At 42.0% G+C, this 21570-nt stretch overlaps 1 protein-coding gene across 1 annotated transcript in view; it reads right to left on the reverse strand.

Annotated features, from left to right (window-relative positions):
* gucy2g (guanylate cyclase 2g) overlaps positions 1-21570 on the reverse strand; it is an 83771-nt gene that overhangs the window by 13754 nt on the left and 48447 nt on the right. Inside the window, exons 11-18 of the mRNA XM_055922210.1 lie at positions 17099-17203; positions 15951-16022; positions 15689-15857; positions 15051-15206; positions 14619-14796; positions 5099-5239; positions 4688-4880; positions 1822-1996 (exon numbers count right to left, since the gene is read on the reverse strand). Of these exons, the coding sequence (XP_055778185.1) occupies positions 1822-1996; positions 4688-4880; positions 5099-5239; positions 14619-14796; positions 15051-15206; positions 15689-15857; positions 15951-16022; positions 17099-17203 (1189 nt within the window). The remainder of the gene's footprint in view (positions 1-1821; positions 1997-4687; positions 4881-5098; positions 5240-14618; positions 14797-15050; positions 15207-15688; positions 15858-15950; positions 16023-17098; positions 17204-21570) is intronic.

A 21570-nucleotide genomic window follows, 5' to 3' on the forward strand; every position in this document is an offset into this window, starting at 1 on the left:
GATCGTTGCCTTTAAATTTCAATCACGCTGTAACGGGGAATTTCCGCGATACGGATTGAATAGAGACCTTAGTTTAGAATATCTTCATAAGCTAGCAACTGCACTCTTTTGATATTACTCTGTAGGCTTCTGACCGATGCTGAATTGGCCAGTAGCCTACAGAGTGGTATGAGAAGAGTGCCATCCTCCTGCATCTCACATCTACCTGTAGTTATTTAGTTCTGCCTGCCGGATCCATGGGTTGAGGCGAACTCTGTCTTATCTAGAATGGCGTATCATGACGTCTTTTTTTCACCCAACTTTTAACCTAAATCAAATGACAGTGTGACATTTTTGGTTGATTTCACATTGAATTCATGTTAGTTGACAACTTATCCAAATGTGAATCAAATCTAGATGTTGAACTGACGTCTGTGCCCAGTGGGGTGCATGTCAGTGTGTGGTTAGACTGCCAAATTCTAGTTCTGGTTAGACAGCTGAAGTTGTACTTCATACACACAACTTATTTGTATTTGCTAGGTAGGTGTGGGCATACTGTCTTTATAAGCACATCGATATGATATTTACAGCACAGAATGTTTTGTCTTTGTATCATAAACACACTCATCGATTTTTTGCTGTTGTTAATAAATGTATCTACACTCAAGCTGGGTGACGTTTGAGCAATGTCCACATGTAGCCTACACCTGTTGTAGGGATATCAGTAGTTCTGAGATATGTCCCCTGGGAAAGACCTTACAGCAGACATAAGGAGAGATGACAATAGACCAAACTAGCCAGTAATAGCATATTGTGTTGTAGGACAACTGATTTGACTCAAGACCAGGCATACAACTCACAGTTGATACCGTTTCCACAGTAACATGTATTTACATGATATGATGAAACGCTGAAACTAAGGTGCAAGCTACTTTTGAAGCAAGGTGTTATAGAACGAGTGTCTTATAAAACACATTCGACACTGGCTCTTGTTATCTTTCCATAACTGATTTGGCAGTGAAATATCAGCTAGATAGAATAGCCAGCTGCTGCTGTCACCAAGCTATGCTAGCTAGCTGTTGTCAGCTTGGCTAAACACAAGATCAGTACAGGCTTTAGGGTTAGCCTACACATAGAACGGAATTAGCTGACCATCTTGAGATGATGAGTCAATCAGGAGGGGAGAAGTCCTCAACTTCAAAACTTTGTTCTCTCCATAGCAAAGCTAGCTCAGCTTACCTCGCCGTACTCACTACTGGCTTTCTTTTTTATGTGATCGAACGGCAAAAACACACCCAAGAAACTCGCACATTATACCACACCCCCAAGACAACTCTCGTTTGCCTTCCGTCACGGCTGCTAGCATTTCTTCATGGGCAACTCCATCACTTTTCAACATCATTTTCATTATCTCCAGCACAAACCAGTGTAAAAATATGTGAAAATGGTGCATTTCTATGTTTCGTAGAAAAATCATTGAGTTAAAAACTGATTTTTAAAACACTATGAGATTCAAGGTGATGTGAGGAGCAAGAAAATACCTTTCCTTGGGCTAGAAACTCATTGCATGTTTTGAAAATCACAGTTTATTCATTTTAATGTCATTTGACCTTATGACCATTTGACCTTGACCATTTGACCAATTCTTTTGACCTCATCTTTTTAACCACAGATCATAGCAACGCGCTGTTTTCACATATGTAGACACTGTTTTTGTGCCAAATCAGGAAATGCAGTCACCCTTTAAATTATACACACAGATCTCGAGTTAGGATTCGTTACTTCATGGCTGACAGCCGCTGTCTGGGTAATCGATTTGATAGGTTGTTCGTACATACTGACCTGAGTTGATCCCGATGCGGAGAGACAAGCTCTGATTGGGCAAGTGGCGAATCTTGAAGAGCTTGATGGCACACAGGAAGTGAAGAGCCATAGTAGAAATCTCAGATGCGTGCTTCATGCCGTTACTGATGGGTAGCCCGCTAGCTACCATGTACGCATCCCCTATAGTCTCCACCTGATACACCATACACATTAATGCCCACAATATACACCGTAAACTTTACAATATACACTGTAAATTTTACAAGGCTACCTACTGTACAGTGCCTTCAGAAAGTATTCACACCTGTCACGTTCCTGACCTGTTTCTGTTAGTTTTTGTATGTGTTAGTTGGTCAGGACGTGAGTTTGGGTGGGCAGTCTATGTTTTCTGTTTCTATGTTTGTTTAAGGGTGACCTAATATGGCTCTCAATTAGAGGCAGGTGTTTTTCATTTCCTCTGATTGAGAGTCATATTAAGGTAGGTTGTTTCACGTTGTTTGTTGTGGGTGGTTGTCTCCTGTGTCTGTGTATGTCGTTGCGCCACATGGGACTGTTTCGGTTTTGTTTGTTCGTTTTATGTAGGCAGTTTTCGTGTTCATGCGTTCTTCGTGTTTCATGAGAGTTTGTCGTTCAGGTCTGTCTACATCGTTTATTTGTTTTGTATTTCAAGTGTTCGTTCGTGTTTTCTGTTTTGTTTAATTAAAAATCACGTCTTATTCAAACGCTGCGTTTTGGTCAAATCCCTGCTCCTCCTCTTCGGATGAAGAGGAGGAGGAAAACCGTTACAACACCCCTTGACTTTTTACACATTTTGTTGTGTACAAAGTGGGATTATAATGTATTTAATTGTCCGTTTCTGTCAATGATCTACAATAAATACTTTGTAATGTCAAAGTGGAAGAAATACATGTTAGAATCACTTTTGGCAGCGATTGGGTGATTCTCATGAAACTAGTTTTAAAATGTCTGTAGCAAATTGTGATATAAAACCATGGTGCATCTGCAAAAATCCACTATCATTCTGAGGACTAAGATCTTTAGTTTTTGGGAAAACGTCTTATTTTAAATCCATTTGAAAATTTCACCAGAATTTTGAACATTTTTACCACAAATTCTCATTACCGAAATGCATCCAGATTAAATTCTTGGGTCATTTTATTTTAAAATCATTAAAAATAATAATAATAATTGAATAAAACACAATATTATGCATTGTTATTATTTATTTAACCTTTATTTAACTATGCAAGTCAATTAAGAGCAAATTCTTATTTTACAGTGACGGCCTACCCCAGCCAATTATCTAGAGGGATATTCCTTAGATGAGCACAAATTAAGTCAATTTATTCACTTATATGCCTTCAGAATGAGGTTCTTATTCTCAAACACCCCCTTTACCTCACTTGGCCTTCTCATTACTGAAACAGCTAAAGAGCTCAAATTGTGAAAAAGTCTGATTTAATTTGATGATATTTTTGTATAATTTCATTTGAAATATTCATATTTTCAGTGTTATGTTTAACTCAGACATTTCTATTAGGGGAGCAATGTAAAAAAAATATTGGAAATATTGATTTGTTTATTAATTTGTTGAACTTTACATTTTGTAAAAAAAAATGTAAAATGCTTAATATTTAATCCAAAAACATAACTATGAAATTATGAGACCAATTGTTTTGTTAATGACGTTTTTTAAAATGTATTTTACAAGATTATGTTTAATTCTGTTAATGCATCGAATAAGGTTTCTCAGTACTTCTCAGTAGAACCTACAGCCTGCATTCCATTGAATGATTTGTATCTGTGTGTTAAGGAGAACATAACCCTGTATAAACGAGCAGTAAATGACCTAGAGACAGAAACCTGGCGCAATGTAAATCTCGCTGTCTGTTGCTTGATAGCATAATGTACCTTTGTATAAACATCTGTTGTTTGTCATGAACATTCAGAAGGATATACTTTGCTATAAAGAGCTGTAACCCAAATATTCTCGTTGGGTTCTCAACGATTACCGATGGGTGGTCATTGTTGCAATTCTTAATCGATAATAAAGATTGTAAAGTAACAATAATAGTAATAACAAAGTCTCTCTCACTTGGTTAGAATTTCCACCACACCTTACTGGGGGCTCCTGAGGGGTGCAGCGGTATAAGGCACTGCATCTCGGTGCTAGAGGCATCCCTACAGACCCTGGTTCGATACCAGGCTGCAACACAACCAGCCATGATTGGGAGACCCATAGGGTGGTGCACAATTGGCCCAGCGTCGTTAGGATTTGGTGGGGTAGGCCGTCATTGTAAATAAGAATTTGTTCTTTAACTGACTTGCCTAGTTAAATTACAGATAATTGTATGTGTGGGGTAAAGAGATGAGGTAAACACTATTTTTGCACACAGAGTGAGTCCAGGCAACGTATTATGCAACTTGTTTAGCAAATGTTTACTACTGAACTAATTTCGGCTTCCCATAACAATGGGGTTGAACACTTATTGACTCAAGACATTATTCCACTTTGACACTAGGTGGTATTGTGTGTAGACCAGTGACAGAAATCTAAATGAAATCAGTTTTAAATTCAGGCTGTAACACAATTTTGGGGGGAAAAGTCAAGCGGTGTAGGCACATGCAGTAGGCACATGCAGAACCCATAATGTATTCATAAACATTAGCCTACATCAGCATTTCATAAGTTATTTATTAAAAGGCGTATTTACTGCTTATGCATTATGTAGGGGTTATGAATTCCTTATGTATGTAACCGTCAGTAAAGTCTTACCATGCCCTAATAACTATGTAAGTTAATGGTGTCACTTGAGGTGAAGTGGTACCCCAAAAAACTGGGGTCTGTCTAACACTTTAAAATGACTGTACAGGTGTAATGTACCTTGTAGACATCATAGAGCTTGATGATCTCATCAAAGAGACTGTAGAGGTCATTGAGGACGGTGACCACCTCCAGGGCGGAGCTAATGGAGCACATGGTGGTGAAGCCCACGATGTCCGAGAAAAAGATTGTCACCATGTCATAACCCTGAGGCTCCACCGACTTCCCAGCCATCAGATGGTCCGCTATGTACCTGTCAGTCAAGCCAGGGAAGTCAATGGAGTGGGTTAAAAATATATATTAAGGGTATGTTACACCAATGTTCTGTCCACAAAAGTTTCTGTCCACAAAACATCACTGAATTCTGCAAAAAAAATATCTTAAACATCTCAAATATTTGTAGCGTAATTATCTTGGAACGTTTAGTTTTTACATAATCCAAAATGCTTGTAGGAACAAGGCCTGTGTTACCTTGGTAACATGCTGGAGAGAAGCTTGTCCGACCGGGTCTTCTCTGCTGTAAGCTGTTTGGTTCTCTCTTCAACCACCTCCTCCAGGTGGTTGGCATAGCTCTCCAACTTGTTCACCATGTTGTCAAGGATATTCGCATGACTGAGAAGCATAAAAAAGATGAGTCGATAAACGGTATAGACTGATATTGTGTGAGGTGAGGGAAACAATAATCATAGTGAAAACATCCTTAGCTTAGGCAAGGGATGCCTGGGACCAAAAATCGTCTCTTGCATTGCTAACACACCAGCCCATTTTATTCATTGAGGCCCCATTATTAGCCAGATAATTATAATTTTGCGCAAAAAAACAACAAGTCAGGCCCACTAAGCAAAAAATTGGACCAGCCCTTCTGACATTTGCCTGAGTTTAGTAGTGACTAACTGAATGTTAATGTTTATGCTAATTATACCTTTGTTTGCATTAATGAGTTAAGTATGGCCATTGTAATGTGAATTGGCTGAGGCCTAATGGAAGTGGCTGCGAGGGGAGGAAGACACCATTGACGCTACAGCTGTCATCATTGAGTTACTCAGCCAGTCCTGCCATTCATCACAACCGGGTTGGTGTAAGTCCTACCCTACTGATTTGCCACGCGAGGAGTACCACCAAGTGCAGTTGTTTCTCCTGGAGTTTTCAGGAGGTGGCGCCACCTGCTTGCACATCGGATTGTGAGTGGGCCACCCCAGTTCCTGGCGTTTCAGACCTGCAGCTGGAGCCGTCCGAGGCTCTGGTTTCCATTGTTGGGTTCTGATTTCTTGACTTATGAAATCATGAAATACACTTTATTCCTTTCACTGAGGGAGAGAGGATGATTTATAACATTTACATTATGTCAGGATATGTTATTGTTGGCCATCAGGGATCCTATGGGAGAAGGAAAGACACCGTCTGGTACGAGTCAACATGACAGCCGCGAGTTGGGGAGGAGTGAGCACTTTGGGGCAGAGGTCAGGTCAGATGAAGTGAGGAAGTGCAGGTTCTGTCTAGCAACAGAGATGCATTGGCTGTTGAGATGTGTAGGAGGAGACTAGGAGAAATAGCATAGGAGAAAGGGTTAAATATCAGTGCTTGTGTGAATATGTATTTTGTCTGATGCATCTGTTTTGACAAAATGGGCGAAAAAATTTGGTTTAAGCTTTCATAGTGTCTGTTGAGTTCTTACTCTGATAATTAGAACTAACACCATCGAGGAGACACCTTCTCTTGAGGGAGTGGTGGCCCCTACTCTTCCAGCTGAGGAGGAGCTTCAACTACTTCCTTTTGTCTAGGGCTGTGGCAGTCATTAAATGTAGTCAGATTGTCAAGCAAATCACTGCCGGTCTCACGGTAATTGATCGTTAATTAACATAAACACATTTTGGTGTCTACTGGCTTCCACGCATAGCCTACAAGCCACTGACGCAGACCTTTGGAACATCTACATTTTAAAAAGTATAATAAATCCATATCCTTACCGCTCACAATCAATCCATTAGGTATTTTAGATAGGTCTGAAGATACATGGTATGAAGAAAATGTAGTCTATTTCAGAAGAACAGAATAGCATACTCTTTGTCCTGATGTTAGGCCCTGGTTTGGCTACGCCATATGTCTGTGGGCTACACTAGTTCATTTAGCAGACAAGATTTGCTTAGAATTCCGTGGCATTATTTTGTAGTATGAAGAATACAACTGAACATAGCTGAATAAAATACTGTAGAAAGGATGTTTTCTCCAAAAGATTTCTGAGTGAGAGCGCACATGCGGCTATTCTGTGTTGAGCGGTTAACAAAGAAATAGGTCTTAAAATATACGCTTAATATAGAGTTATTTATGCAACTTTATTTGTGATCAAAACATATAGCCCAACGTTTGTATTTTTAATGCAATTTAAGTGTGCGACTCTAATAATGATTTGAAAAAAGTCCTATGAAAGGCACGAGCCCTGCTTTGTTATTTGCACAGGCTGCACATCATTTCATCTCTCATTCACAATTTGACACGCACTTGATAATGCCTTGAATATCCCGACAGCATCCCCCTTGTGTGGCCGCAATGCCCCTTAAAAGAATCCATCCCTTTTGCGGCCAGTGGCCATTGTGCCCTTGGGCTGAATAAAATAATTCTAATTCCCTTCTCCAGGCTGATTTCTCCGAAGCGCCTCTCACTCACATGGCTCTCTCAGATGTACTTTTTGTCAGGCTAAATATCAATCTACATATTTATGATGAAAAAATGAACTTTGTGGAAAAAAGCTTTGTGGAAACTACAAAGTTTTTTTCCACAAAGCTTTTTTCCACAAAGTTCATTTTTTCATCATAAAGATGTAGATTTGAAACTTACACGCTGCATATGTATGCCAATTAGGCTCTACACCCGTTGTAAACTGGATTAATGTGCTTAATAAATCTTCTTGTCAATAGGGGGGCACTGTTTTCACTTTGAAAAAAATCGTGCCCAAATTAAACTGCCTCCTACTCTATTCTAGATCGTACAATATGCATATTATTATTACTATTGGATAGAAAACACTCTCAAGTTTCTAAAACTGTTTGAATTATATCTGTGAGTAAAACAGAACTCATTTTGCAGCAAACTTCCATACAGGAAGTGAAAAATCTGAAAACGATGCTCTGTTCCAGGGCCTGCCTATTCAAATGCCTAATATTTATCGATATGCATGCACTTCATACGCCTTTCACTAGATGTCAACAGGCAGTGGAAGGTGGAATGGGGTGTCTAGCTTGATCTGAGGCCGAACAAGAGCTTTTGGAGTGACAGGTCTGGAAATGTCTTTGTCTTCTCTGGCGAGCGAAGTACGTCGACATTGGCTTCTGAAAAGCGTTCGGTATACACGGCGGATATCTCCGGCTCTGATTTTATTTGATACATGTGATAATAACATCATAAAGTAGTTTTTTTCAAATGAGTTGTATCAGTTTATTCAACGTTTATTGGGACTTTTGGAATTTTCCGTTCTTTGCGTCAAGAGAAGATGTGCATGTTCGCGCCACGCTAAGGTTTCTAATTCGACAGGAGAAAAGGACATTCTAAAACCAAACAATGATTTATTCTGGACCTAGGACTCCTTGTACAAGATTCTGATGGAAGCTCAGCAAAAGTAAGAACAATTTATGATGTTATTTCGTATTTCTGTGGAAAATGTTGATTCCTATTCTCTGCCGTTTTGGCGGGCGCTGTCTCGCAATAACGCAAGCTGTTTGTTATGGTAAAGTTATTTTTTAAAATCTAACACGGCGGTTGCATTAACCTCTACCGAGCACCTACCCCGGGTCCGGGATCACCCCCCCCCCCCCCCCCCACACTGATTAGCATCGCTAGCATAGCGTCACAATTAAATAGTAGCATCTAAATATCATTAAATCACAAGTCCAAGACACCTAATGAAAGATACAGATCCTGTGAATAAAGCCACCATTTCAGATTTTTAAAATGTTTTACAGGGAAGACACAATATGTAAATCTATTAGCTAAACACGTTAGCAAAAATCACAATTTTTCTTGTCCACCATTTTCTCTCAACACCAGTAGCTATCACCAATTCGGCTAAACTAAGATATTGATAGCCACTAACCAAGAAAAAACCTCCTCAGATGACAGTCTGATAACATATTTATGGTATAGGATAGGTTTTGTTAGAAAAATGTGCATATTTCAGGTAGATGTCATAGGTTATAATTGCACCCACCGTCACAAATGGACTAGAATAACTACATAGAGCAACGTGTTTACCTACTTACTAATCATCAAACATTTCGTAAAAATACACAGCATACACTAATCGAAAGACACAGATCCTGTGAATACAGACAATATTTCAGATTTTCTAAGTGTCTTACAGCGAAAACACAATAAATCGTTATATTAGCATACCACATATGCAAACGTTACCAGAGCATTGATTCTAGCCAAAGAGAGCGATAACGTAAACATCGCCAAAATATATAAATCTTTTCACTAACCTTCTCAGAATTCTTCAGATGACACTCCTGTAACATCACATTACAACATACATATACAGTTTGATCGGAAATGTGCATATTTAGCGGCACAAATCGTGCTTACACAATGGAAATACTGTCCAACTACTCAAGCATTCTGCCCGGCAGCATCATGATAATACAACTATTTTTATCGAAAACTATTCATAAACTTGACAAAAAAAATACAGGTTGGCCATGAAATGAAAGATGCATTAGTTATTAATGCAACCGCTAAGTTAGATTTTTAAAATTAACGTTACTAGACATACAGTGTGCGTTACAGACAGACTAGTGCCGCAATAACGGCGTCACTATTTACCATTATTGAGTTTACATTTTTCCACATAAAAATGGAATAACATCATAAATAGCTCTTACTTTTCGACGAGCTTCCATCGGAATCTTGGCCAAGTGGTACTTTTGTCCAAAAGAATCGTTGCTTGGTTGTAAAACGTTGCATTCAACTTCTGATATAGCAGCTAACTATAGCTAACAATTGCTAACATTAGCTAACGTGTCCAAATCCTCATTACGCAATACTGAGGAAATTCCGAAAAATAGCAATATACTCGCATAATCTGATATAACTCGGTTTCAAATAGCTTCGTTATGATGTTTCTAACACCCATATCAAATTAAATTACAGACTGATATATCTAAAGTTCATTACTAAGCGTTCGAAAATGGCATCCCGGGGTCTCTCTCTGCGTAAAGTTCAACGTCGAAAAGATGGCGTATCTCACTCCTTGGTGTTTTATAACCTCTGAGAGCTACGCAGGAAGCCCATTCCACTTCTCATTGGTTACTGACATCCAGGGGAAGGCGGGTGCAGTTCGTGTCGTTCCATAGGATATACACACCCCTTTAAACTGAACTGAGATCAGAGCTTTGCTCTCAGACCTTCGCAAAACCTGTCATGGATTTCGCTGTAGAAAGAGTTATGTTCCACTCAGAGACATAATTCAAACGGCTATAGAAACTAGATAGTGTTTTCTATCCAATAATAACAATAATATGCATATTGTACGATCAAGAATTGAGTAGGAAGCCGTTTCATCTGTAGAGACAATTATGCTAATTTGAAACAGCACCCCCTATAGTCGCAAGAAGTTAAGAACCAGTGTATCTTTCATTTGCCATACAACAAGTATTTTTATGTAAAGTTTATGATGAGTTCTTTGGTGAGATTAGGTGAGTATCCAAAATAGCTCCGGACATTCTGGTGAATCGATGCTACATATTCACAATGTATAACCACGGTTTGCAGCTCTAAATATGCACATTTTCGAACAAAACATAAGTGTATTGTATAACCTGATGTTATAAGACTGTCATCTGATTAAGTTGGTCAAGGTTAGTGATTCATTTTATATCTTTTGCTGGTTTTTGCGAATGCTATCTATGCGGTGAATAAATGCGGTTGTGTTTGGCTATTGTGGTAAGCTAATATAATGCTATATTGTGTTTTCGCTGTAAAACACTTAAAAAATTAGACATTTTTGCTGGATTCACAAGATGTTTATCTTTTATTTGCTGTACACCATGTATTTTTCATAAATGTTTTATGATGAATATTTAGGTATTTCACGTTGCTGTCTGTAATTATTCTGGCTGCTTTGGTGATATTTTTGATGGTAGCTGCAATGTAAAACTATGATTTATACCTCAAATATGCAAATTTTCGAACAAAACATAAATTTATTGTATAACATGTTATAAGACTGTCATCTGATGAAGTTGTTTCTTGGTTAGTGACTAATTATATCTCTATTTGGTCGGTTTTGTGATAGCTACCTATGCGGTAGAAACATGGTGAAAATATGCGGTTGAGTCTTTGGCTATTGTGGTTAGCTAATAGAAATACATACAGGCTATGCTAGTCAGCTTTTACTGATGAGGATGCTCCCGGATCCGGGATGGGTGTTAAGTAAAGGTTAATTTTTAACCTTATCAAAACATATAGGTCTATGGGCAAAGCTACATGAGGTGAGACTATGATTTGAAAATGTCGCCAAAAAAGGCACGCTCTGTTTCTTGCCTTATTGCACACAAGTTTGGCATCATTCACAATTAGTGATAGGCTAATATTTTCACCCATCAGACTGTTCTTGATTTAATCTTGTCTTTATACATACTAAATAATATATGTGTGAAATTTGTTTTGATTTAGAAGGGACCAATATCATGCACCTGTCTCGAAACAAGGTAGTGGGAAAAAAGACATGTCATCTACAGTATGCACTTAAATAGTGAATGGAGGACACTTTTCCCGTGGTTCATTTTCATGCTAGCCAGATAGGGTATACTCCTGTTGTAAAGAAAAGCAATGTGCTTAATATTAGGAAAGGTGAGAAATAATTATAGTAGGCCTAACCTATAGTAAGCTGATGGGGATCCTCTTGTTTTATTAGATTTTCGATCGCATTTGCATTTGTGTCAGAGTGATTAGAGGGACAATAGAGTGCTGAGTACCAGGCAGTACAAGGAAGTTAGCAAGTTTGTTAGGCTACTAATGACCATCAGCAACATCAGAGCTTGGAGAAGCCTAGTTACCATGACTAAACGGTCACGTAGAATTTGACTGCCATCATGACTCGTGACCGCCAGTTTGGCGGTAATACGGTCACCGTAACAGCCCTACTCCTGTGACTGTTCCTGTCCCAAAAGAGGAGTGCCTACTTTCCGAAGCACAGGGCCCACTGGAGGGTCCTACTATACTGTAGGGTATTACAGAAGGCCGTCCTGTCTTAGAGGTGGATGTTTCCATCTCCCCTGAGTCGCCAGTGCTGACTGGTGATTCCCCAAGTTCCTCTCTCTGTGTCCTGGTGGAGCCTTGTGCTAAAATCCCCACGTCATCACAGGTGAGCTCTGGTTCACCTATCCTGGTTCCTGCTGTTAGGCAGAGGGGCAAGCCCTTCTCTGACCATGGATTGCTTCTTGCTCCCCATCTACTCTACAAACATTGTGCCCATTTCCACCCCTGAACAAACAATCTACAACCCCATTGGCAATCAAGGCTGGGCCCTGGTTCACAGGCTGTCTGAGCCTTGGTACCCAAGTCCTGTGCTCAGCTACTAAAGAAGCTGAGACTTAAGGGGAGGGGTGTATGACAAGGTGCCTACAATAGCAGAACCGCCCGTTCTGGCTTACTTCCACCCAGGTCGAATTATGTTCATTACCTGCAACGCTTCAGTAGCCCATGTGTCACGCCTGCTCCCGCTTGCCCTCTCTGGCGCTCGAGGAGGCCAGGCTGCCCATCATTACGCACACCTGTCACCATCATTACACGCATCAGCCCTCATTGGACTCACCTGGACTCCTTCACTTTGTTGATTGCCCCTCTATATCTGTCTGTTCCTTGGTTGGTTCTGTGTCAGCATTAACGTCATAATGTCGTTTTGTTCCCGCTGTCCAGACGCTCTTCTTGTTTCATTAAATAAATCGTCTCCAGTGTCTGTTGTTACAGAATGCTGACACCCCTATTTGAAGCATCAGGGAGTTCGTGTTTTTTGGTTTTGGTGGTGACGTTGGGTCCGGATGCCGCCGCCGATGGAACCGGGGGGGCCTCAGCTGGCTCCCACGCCTCAGAGAAATCGTCAGGTTTCACGCTTCAGCCGGATCGTCAGGCTCCCACGCCTCAGCCAGCTCGTCGGGCTTCTATGCCTCGGCCGGCTTGTCAGGCTCACCCAGGTGGGATGCTGGGTGGCGCCCCTAGAGGGGTGTACTGTCAACATACCTTCATTGAGAAGTTACAAGCAGCCATCACACCTGAAAAGCACTCAAGAGACGCTACAAGATCCAGTACTAAGTGAAGTGCTACCCTAGATGGAAAAAGGATGGAAAGGTCCACCAAGAGAATGTGCTCACCGGAGCACATGAAGGACACCCAGCAACAAGAAAGATTAAGAAATTCCTTTGCAGCAAAGTATGTTGGCCAAAGATGGACGACATCACCAACTTTTTGAAAAACTGTGTGCCATGCGCACTGAGTGAAGAATTGCTCAGACCAGAGAAACCACCACTACAACCAATACCATGACCTGAAGAACCTTGGGAAAAGATTCAAGTGGATATCTTCAGAGAACTACAAGCAGCTCTAGCTCACCAGAAGTACCTGATTGTTGTGACAGACCTGTACAGTAAAAGGCCTGAAGTCATAGCCACAAGCAATGTGACCACAGCAACTGTGATCAATTGACTTTAAGATCTGTTCACACAAAAATGCCTCAAGTTCTAGTGACTGATAATGGCCCGCAATTCCAAGCTGACTTCACTTCCTACAAAAAAAGATGGAATGGTGCTCCAGAAGACCCTGTTATACTATCCATTAGCCAACACAGGTGTAGAGAGGTTTAGCAAATTCCTGAAGTGTTGTCTTCGTGCCCAGCTCCAGGAAGGAAAACTGTTCTCTGGCGGGAAAAACACCCGTCGAGCTCATGATTGAAAGAACCTGGAGAGTCCCGCTGGATACAGTCCGTCCACCCTTCATGGCCGACAAACCACCTGATGACGAAAAGCTAATGACAGAAGTACAGAAACATCAGGATGCTCAAAATAAGTACTACAACAAAAGGAACAATGTCAAGGAGGATCCCTCACTTCAAGTTGGAAATTGTGTCTGGGTAAAGAGATCACTGAGAGGACATAAGCTGAAAACCAGTTTGTCTGGCCCTTACAGGATAATCACTCAACCAGGCAGACAAACCTTTCAGCTACAACATGGAACCTTCTGCAACTCAAGAAGATTGTTTTGTACATACCAGCCCACCGTATAAGACATTTCTGGGTTGCCTGGGCTGGTTAGTTCCTGTCTAGGCTGGTCTCTACCTGTCTGGGCTGGCAGGTCTCTCCCTGTCTAGGTTTGTGTTTGTATTTTTATTTATCATGGATCCCCATTAGCTGCTGCCAAAGCATTACAATACATTCACAGATTTCACAACACACTGTGTGCCTTCAGGCCTCTACTCCACCACTACCACATATCTACAGTACTAAATCCATGTGTATGTATAGTGTGTATGTTATCATTGTGTGTGTGTGTGTGTGTGTGTGTGTGTGTGTGTGTGTGTGTGTGTGTGTGTGTGTGTGTGTGTGTGTGTGTGTGTGTGTGTGTGTGTGTGTGTGTGTGTGTGTGTGTGTGTGTGTGTGTGTGTATGCATGTGTCTGTGATGTTTGTGTTGCTTCACAGTCCCCACTGTTCCATAAGGTATTTTTGAATCTATTTTTAAAATAAAATTGTACTGCTTGCATCAGTTACTTGATGTGGAGTAGAGTTCCATGTAGTCATGGCTCTATGTAGTACTGTGTGCCTCCCATAGTCTGTTCTGGACTTCGGGACTGTGAAGAGACCTTTTGTGGCATGTCTTGTGGGGTATGCATGGGTGTCCGAGCTGTGTGCCAGTAGTTTAGACAGACAGCTCGGTGCATTCAACATGTTGGTCTCTTCCTGTCTGGGCAAGTCTGTCCCTGTCTGGGCTGGTCTCTCCCCGACAGACCTTTCTGGGCTGGTCTCCTTCAGCTGTCTTCTGATGGCGCCAAAAGGAGGTCTGTAGTCAGGGTTCTCACTCCAGCAGGCCTTCAGAAGGTCGACCAGCCCCTCGTTGCACATCTTGGGGCACAAGGTCGGCCTGAGGGGCTCCCCTAAGAGAGGGACCCGCAATTGCTTGATAATCTCTGGAGAAAACCAATGAGACACAAACACTTTCTACACAACGTGATACCAAGTACAACAAAACTACCATGTCCCAGTCCCAGTTTCTAATGGACTTGATACAGAACAATACAGACAGATTTCACACATTCTTAGATCTACTTCAGGTTGCTCAAAATCCAACGTTTTACCACTTTACATAATTATTTTCCCCACAAAGGACGGATTATTATTTGTGGTGTTTTCGAGGACCTTCTAGAAACAATTAATAACGCACCTTTTGGCTCCAGCTGGATATCGTGGTATGGACCCAACTCTGAGCTATAGATCAGCTCACGCATAATCATTGCAAAGCTGTAGATGTCCCCCTTGGGTGTGCCATTGAACGGAAGCTGGTCTTGCCTCAGAAGTTCTGGAGCCGTCCAGTACATCTCTGGACAAAGTGGCATCAAACTATGGTTAATTCGACTTGTGGTAAGACTTTACTTGAGAGGGGCATACATTGATAAACACATTCATAAGCTCTGTCTCAAAATTCATAATATACATAAACGTTAATATAATATTGATATAATTCATGTCCATTTAAGGTCCCACAAACGACAATTGATAAAGGCGTCATAGGGCATTCATTAAGTCTTCATAAGCCCTACATAGGTGCTTCACAAATTATTTTAAGCAAAGTAATACTACATAATGGTTAATATAAAAGGTCACTACATCTGTTGCTTTGCCAAATGTGGCATAACTCTTTTGCCCTACTTTATATAGCATGATATTTGCTTATGAATGATTTCTGAAGCATCTATAAAGGTCTTATAAAGGAAGGCCTCATAAACATCTCCAAACACTGGTCTGAATAGTGATTACATCAAACTACTCAGTTCTACTCCCGTGATCAATTGAACTATTAACCTTCAAATTTGGGATTTTCCAGAGGGATGACTTTGTGTTTACTGCCGTGTTTGAACTCCCACAGTCCAAAGCCAGAGAGTTTGACCTGAAGTCTGCTGTCCACCAGACACGTGCTGGGTTTCAAGTTGCCATGGGACTTCAGGCTACTCTTGTGGATGTACTCCATCCCCTGCAAGTAAATCAACAGTGTCAAACTAAACCGGGGAAAAGTCTAGCCCTGTTCACATAAAGGACGTACCAGTCTAAAGGGCTTTTTACTCACATTAACAATATCGTATGCAAAGGACAGTTTAAACATCCAATCCAGCTCAATGTCAGTGCATTTCAGAACATCCTGCAGTCACAAACAACAAAAAGGATACATTTTGTGGCAATCCTTACAACCCAATGCTTGACATCTGGGTCGTGTCCATTAGGGAGGGTTTATTTAGAGATAAATGAGAAAGTACAATCTGAACTTTCATTTTTTACTAAACACAACGCACCACATAATATGATCCCTCATATAGAGTGGTACAAGAAAAGCAGCAGAAGAAAAGTACAACCTGAACTTAGTACCACTTTCGATTCGGCTATACACAAGTTATGTTCTAGGTCAATTTGATTCGGGTACAGTGAACATAAAAGGTACGGTGAGTACAGTTCCCCTTATCTAAATGTTGCTGAGAATGTCACCTTTCAGATTTTGTTTTTTTCAGACCTTTCTAAACTTAGACCCAAATGTTTGATGCATGTAAAAAGTCATAAATCCGTAAGATCGTATAATCATCATTTGTCAAAACTCAGTTGTAGCTCAACTTCAGATCAGTGTTGCTCCGCTTCAAGAGTAAGAAAATGATCAAGTTCAAGGGTCAAATTGCGTGTCAAATTGACTTCAGATCTGTGTTGCTCAGCCTTTGAGCATCATACGGAAGTAATACTGTGATCAGCATGGTTGCACCATTCCTATGCAGAAAGCAGCTTAATTTCTAGGACATAACTTTCAAGAGATATATAGACCAAGTTCACGGTCAAATTCCGGGTCAAACTGACACAGAACATCATGGATGTCACTTTTCTTGTACCGGGTAGGGTGTGTAAATGACGCGTTTTACAAGTTTGAGACTCATACCTAAGAGAGTAGATTAAGTATGTTAGTGATTTTTTTTTTTTAAATGGGTCAAATTGACCCGGAACATAAGGGATGGGTTAAAAACTTTATGAAGCCTTTATGAACTGTTTATATGGCATTCACAGATGTTTGACAAATAGCTTTCTGTATACATTGTTGTAACAGAGTTTATATATTATGAATTTGCTTACAAATCAGTTGTGAAGCATCTACGAAGGACTTATAAATAGTTTATGGCGATCTCATGAATTACATTTGTTGTCATTTCAATCCGGACCATCACAGTCCTATGCTGTTACCTTCAGGCTGCCTTTCTTGCAGTACTGCATGACCATACAGACCTTTGGAGGGTCAATGCAAACCCCAAAGAACTGCACCAAGTTTTCATGCTTCATCTCTCTCAACTGTTGTATAAAGGAGTACAGAGCATTATTTACAGAAATACATACAAATGGGTTTTTTTCAATAATAATTCATTATTAATAAATATTAAGATTACATTTTTTTATTGAATTCGTTGTGCGATTTAAAAAATAATCATAAGCATACAAACTTCAACTCCCAGCGGTTGCTTTGGACTCTATATATATATATATATACAGTACCAGTCAAAAGTTTGGACACACCTACTCATTCAAGGGCTTTTCCTTATTTTTACTATTTTCTACATTGTAGAATAATAGTGAAGACATCAAAACTATGAAATAACACATATGAAATCAAATAGTAATCAAAAAAGTGTTAAACAAATCAAAATATAGGTAATTTCATGCAGCACTCCATCACTCTCCTTGGTCAAATAGCCCTTACACAGCCTGGAGGTGTGTTGGGTCATTGTCCTGTTGAAAATCAAACAATAGTCCCACTAAGCACAAACCAGATGGGATGGCGTAACGCTGCAGAATGCTGTGGTAGCCATGCTGGTTAAGTGTGCCTTATATTCTAAATAAATCACTGACAGTGTCACTAGTAAAGCACCCCCACACCATCACACCACCTCCTCCATGCTTTATGGTGGGAAATACACATGCGGAGATCATCTGTTCTCAAATCTCTCAAAGACGCGGCGGTTGGAACCAAAAATCTCCAATTTGGACTCCAGACCAAACAACAAAGTTCCAATGGTCTAATGTCCATTGCTCGTATTTCTTGGCCCAGGCAAGTCTCTTCTTCTTATTGGTGTCCTTCAGTAGTGGTTTCTTTGCAGCAATTCGACCATGAAGGCCTGATTCACGCAGTCGCCTCTGAACAGTTGATGTTGAGATGTGTCTGTTACTGAACTCTGTGAAGCATTTATTTGGGCTGCAATTTCTGAGGCTGGTAACTCTGATGAACTTATCCTCTGCAGCAGAGGTAACTCTGGTTCTTCCTTTCCTGTGGCGGTCCTCATGAGAACCATTTTCATCATAGAGCTTGATAGTTATTGCAACAGCACTTGAAAAAACATTCAAAGTTGAAAACCACCCCTACCAGGTCACAAATGATTGGCTCAAACGTATTAAGAAGGAAAGAAATTGCACAAATTAACTTTTAACAAGGCACATCTGTTAATTGAAATGCATTCCAGGTGACTACCTCATGAAGCTGGTTGAGAGAATGCCAAGAGTGTTCAAAGCTGTCATCAAGGCAAAGGGTGGCTACTTTGAAGAATCTCAAATATAAAATATATTTTGATTTGTTTAACACTTTTTTGGTTACTACATGATTCCAGATGTGTTATTTCACAGTTTTGATGTCTTCACTATTATTCCACAATGTAGAAAATAGACTCCCTGGTCTGCCACAAGTGGTGGAGAATGCGGGCAATCTGATAATGTGGTCAGATCAGGGTGACGTTTATGCAGCATCAGCATGGACGAGTTGATAGTTCAGTTCGTCTGGGCCCAACAAGCACAACTGTCGGTTCAGGAATGAACGCTGGAGGAACAGTCTGCCTTGTTGAGGAAATCAGAAAGCTACAAGGAGGAACGCCTACTGAATCGCATCCAAACGGAAAACGACGAAATCAAAAGATACCTCTGCACGTTTGAACAGACAGCACTACGGGAAGGATGTCCAAGGCCGAAATGGGCAAGTCTGCAGGCCCCGTTCCTCTCCGGGAACGACCAAAAGGCATATTGGGACCTTAATGACGAACAGGCGGCTTACTACAACAGACTCAAACGGGAGATACTCAGACGCTATGGGCACAGCCTGGACCACCGGGCCCAATCGTTCCACAACTGGAGGTTCATGGCCGACACATCCCCCCCGAGCCCAGATGCGTCACCACGGTATGGCTCCTATCCAACGTATCCACCCTCTCCATCCTAGTCAAAGTGGACCTGGATCGCTTCTTATGGGCACTACCCCACGACATGAAGAGTGCAGCGAGTCTATGCGCACCCCAGACCTTGGAGGGCCTCCTGGGAGCAGTGGATACGCATCAGAACACTGAGTCCCAGCTGAGTGGGAGCCGGGCCGAGTCGGGGACCCGTCCGAGCGGACAGAAGGACAGCCCCACCGCTGTACACCCCGAAACGACAGTCGGCAGGGCCAAAGGGCCGCAGACCCCTGGAGAGACCAAAGGAGGTGTTTTGAGTGTGGCGCCCAGGGGCACCTTGCCTGGAATTGCATGGCTCAACAGGAGTCAATGCCATCAGCAAGCCCCAGAGGCGAGGTGGGCCATGCAGTGAACTATGTTACCTCCTGTTGGGCGCACTACAAACCAATGTCACCCATGGTCCCGGTGAAGGTTGACGGAAACGACACAGAAGCTCTATTAGACTCCGGAAGTATGGTTACGCTCATAACCACGAGCCAGCTGAACCAGGGGACCGGACGTGGTTGGGAGATGTGACACAAAGCGGCATCCAACCGTACGGGCCAATATCGTGATGCCACAAGGGAGCTGCCAGATGATGGTGGCTGCCATACCGGAGTTGCCGGTACCCCTCCTCGTGGGACGAGATTGTTCGCTGTTCGCACCACTGTGGAGGCAGGAGCTGAGGAAAAAGGTGCGAGCCGGCCGAAGACTAGAGCGAGGAGGACCCTTCGCCTGCATGTCCGGAAGCAAGCGGTTGACAAACCTGTATCTACGGGTCCGGAGTTGGAGGGGGCGCCAGAACCCGACCCCACTGGTGAAGCACTGGAGGTGAAACCCATCCTCCCCCTCGATTTCGAGGGACCAGTCGAGACACCCGCTGGGGGTCAACTGAGCGGACAATTTGGGACTGCCCAGTGGGAGGATCCGAACTTGAAAGACGCTACAGTCCAAGTGATAGCAGTGGATAGAAAAAACTTTCAGAGGTGAGTGACAGGCGATACCCCCATTTCCAAATTAAGAATAACCATTCTGTTGCTGTTGCTGCCCCGACGGTACATGGGAACCGTTCTTCAGCTGGCCCACACCCACCTGTTGGGGGCGCACCTGGGAATGGAGAAGACCCGGGAACGGATACCTGCCCGGTTCCATTGTATGAGGAGGGCCGTGGAAGACAATTGTCACAGCTGCCCGGAGTGTTAAATCATTGCCCCAATAGCACACTTCCTAAACCCGCTGGTCCCCCCTACTGATGATCGGAGTCCCCCTTGAACGCATCACCATGGACATAGTGGGACCCCTGGTAAAAACAGCATGAGGACACCGGTACATCCTGGTATTAGTAGATTATGCCACCCGGTATCCCGAGGCCATTCCCCTATGGGTGGCGGTATCCAAGGGAATCGCCCAGGAGCTGTTCCATCTCTTTAGCCGGGTGGACATCCCGAACGAGATCCTGACAGACCAAGGCACTGAGTTTATGTCTCGTCTAATGAAAGATGTGTGTGCTCTCCTGCAGATTAAGCAGATCCGGAACTCCGTCTTTCACCCACAGACGGATGGCCTCTTCGAGCGGTTCAATAAAATGCTCAAACAAATGCTGTAGAAGGTCATCGAGCAGGACGGGAAGAACTGGGACCAGCTACGACCCCACATAATGTTGGGAGAAGTACCCCAGTCCTCCACCGGTTTTTCCCCTTTCAAACTCATCTATGGGAGAAGGACATGCGGCCTACTGGACCTCACCAAGGAGATGTGGGAAGCCCAACCGACCCCCTTACGCAGCATGGTAGAACATGTGGAAACGTTGAAGGAGCGGATGACAGCCCTATGACCAGTGGTAAGGGAACATATGGAGAAGGCCCAACACGCCCAAGCCCAGGTCTACAATCGGGGGAACCCAGCCCAGAGAATTCCAGGTGGGAGACAAGGTGTTGGTCTTAACCTGTTTGGCGTGCAAGCCCGACGTCGGTACACTTATGACAACAGCCAGCTCAAAGTGCAGGGCGCGAAATTCAAAAGATATTTTTTTTAAATATTTAACACATTAACAAGTCCAAGACACCAGATGAAAGGTACACATCTTGTGAATCAAGCCAACATGTCCGATTTTTAAAATGTTTTACAGGGAAGACACAATATGTAAATCTATTAGCTAACCACGTTAGCAAAAGACACCACTTCCATACTCCACCATTTTCTCACTGCATCAGTAGCTATCACAAATTCGACCAAATAAAGATATAAATAGCCACTAACCAAGAAACAACCTCATCAGATGACAGTCTGATAACATATTTATTGTATAGCATATGTTTTGTTAGAAAAATGTGCATATTTCCGGTATAAATCATAGTTTACATTGCAGCTACAGTCAGAAATTGCACCGAAAGCAGACAGAAAAATTACAGACACCAACGCCAAATAATTAAATACTCATCATAAAACATTTCTGAAAAATACTTAGTG

Source organism: Salvelinus fontinalis, chromosome 1 (genome assembly GCF_029448725.1).
Source record: "Salvelinus fontinalis isolate EN_2023a chromosome 1, ASM2944872v1, whole genome shotgun sequence".
In the NCBI taxonomy this organism is placed as follows: domain Eukaryota; kingdom Metazoa; phylum Chordata; class Actinopteri; order Salmoniformes; family Salmonidae; genus Salvelinus; species Salvelinus fontinalis.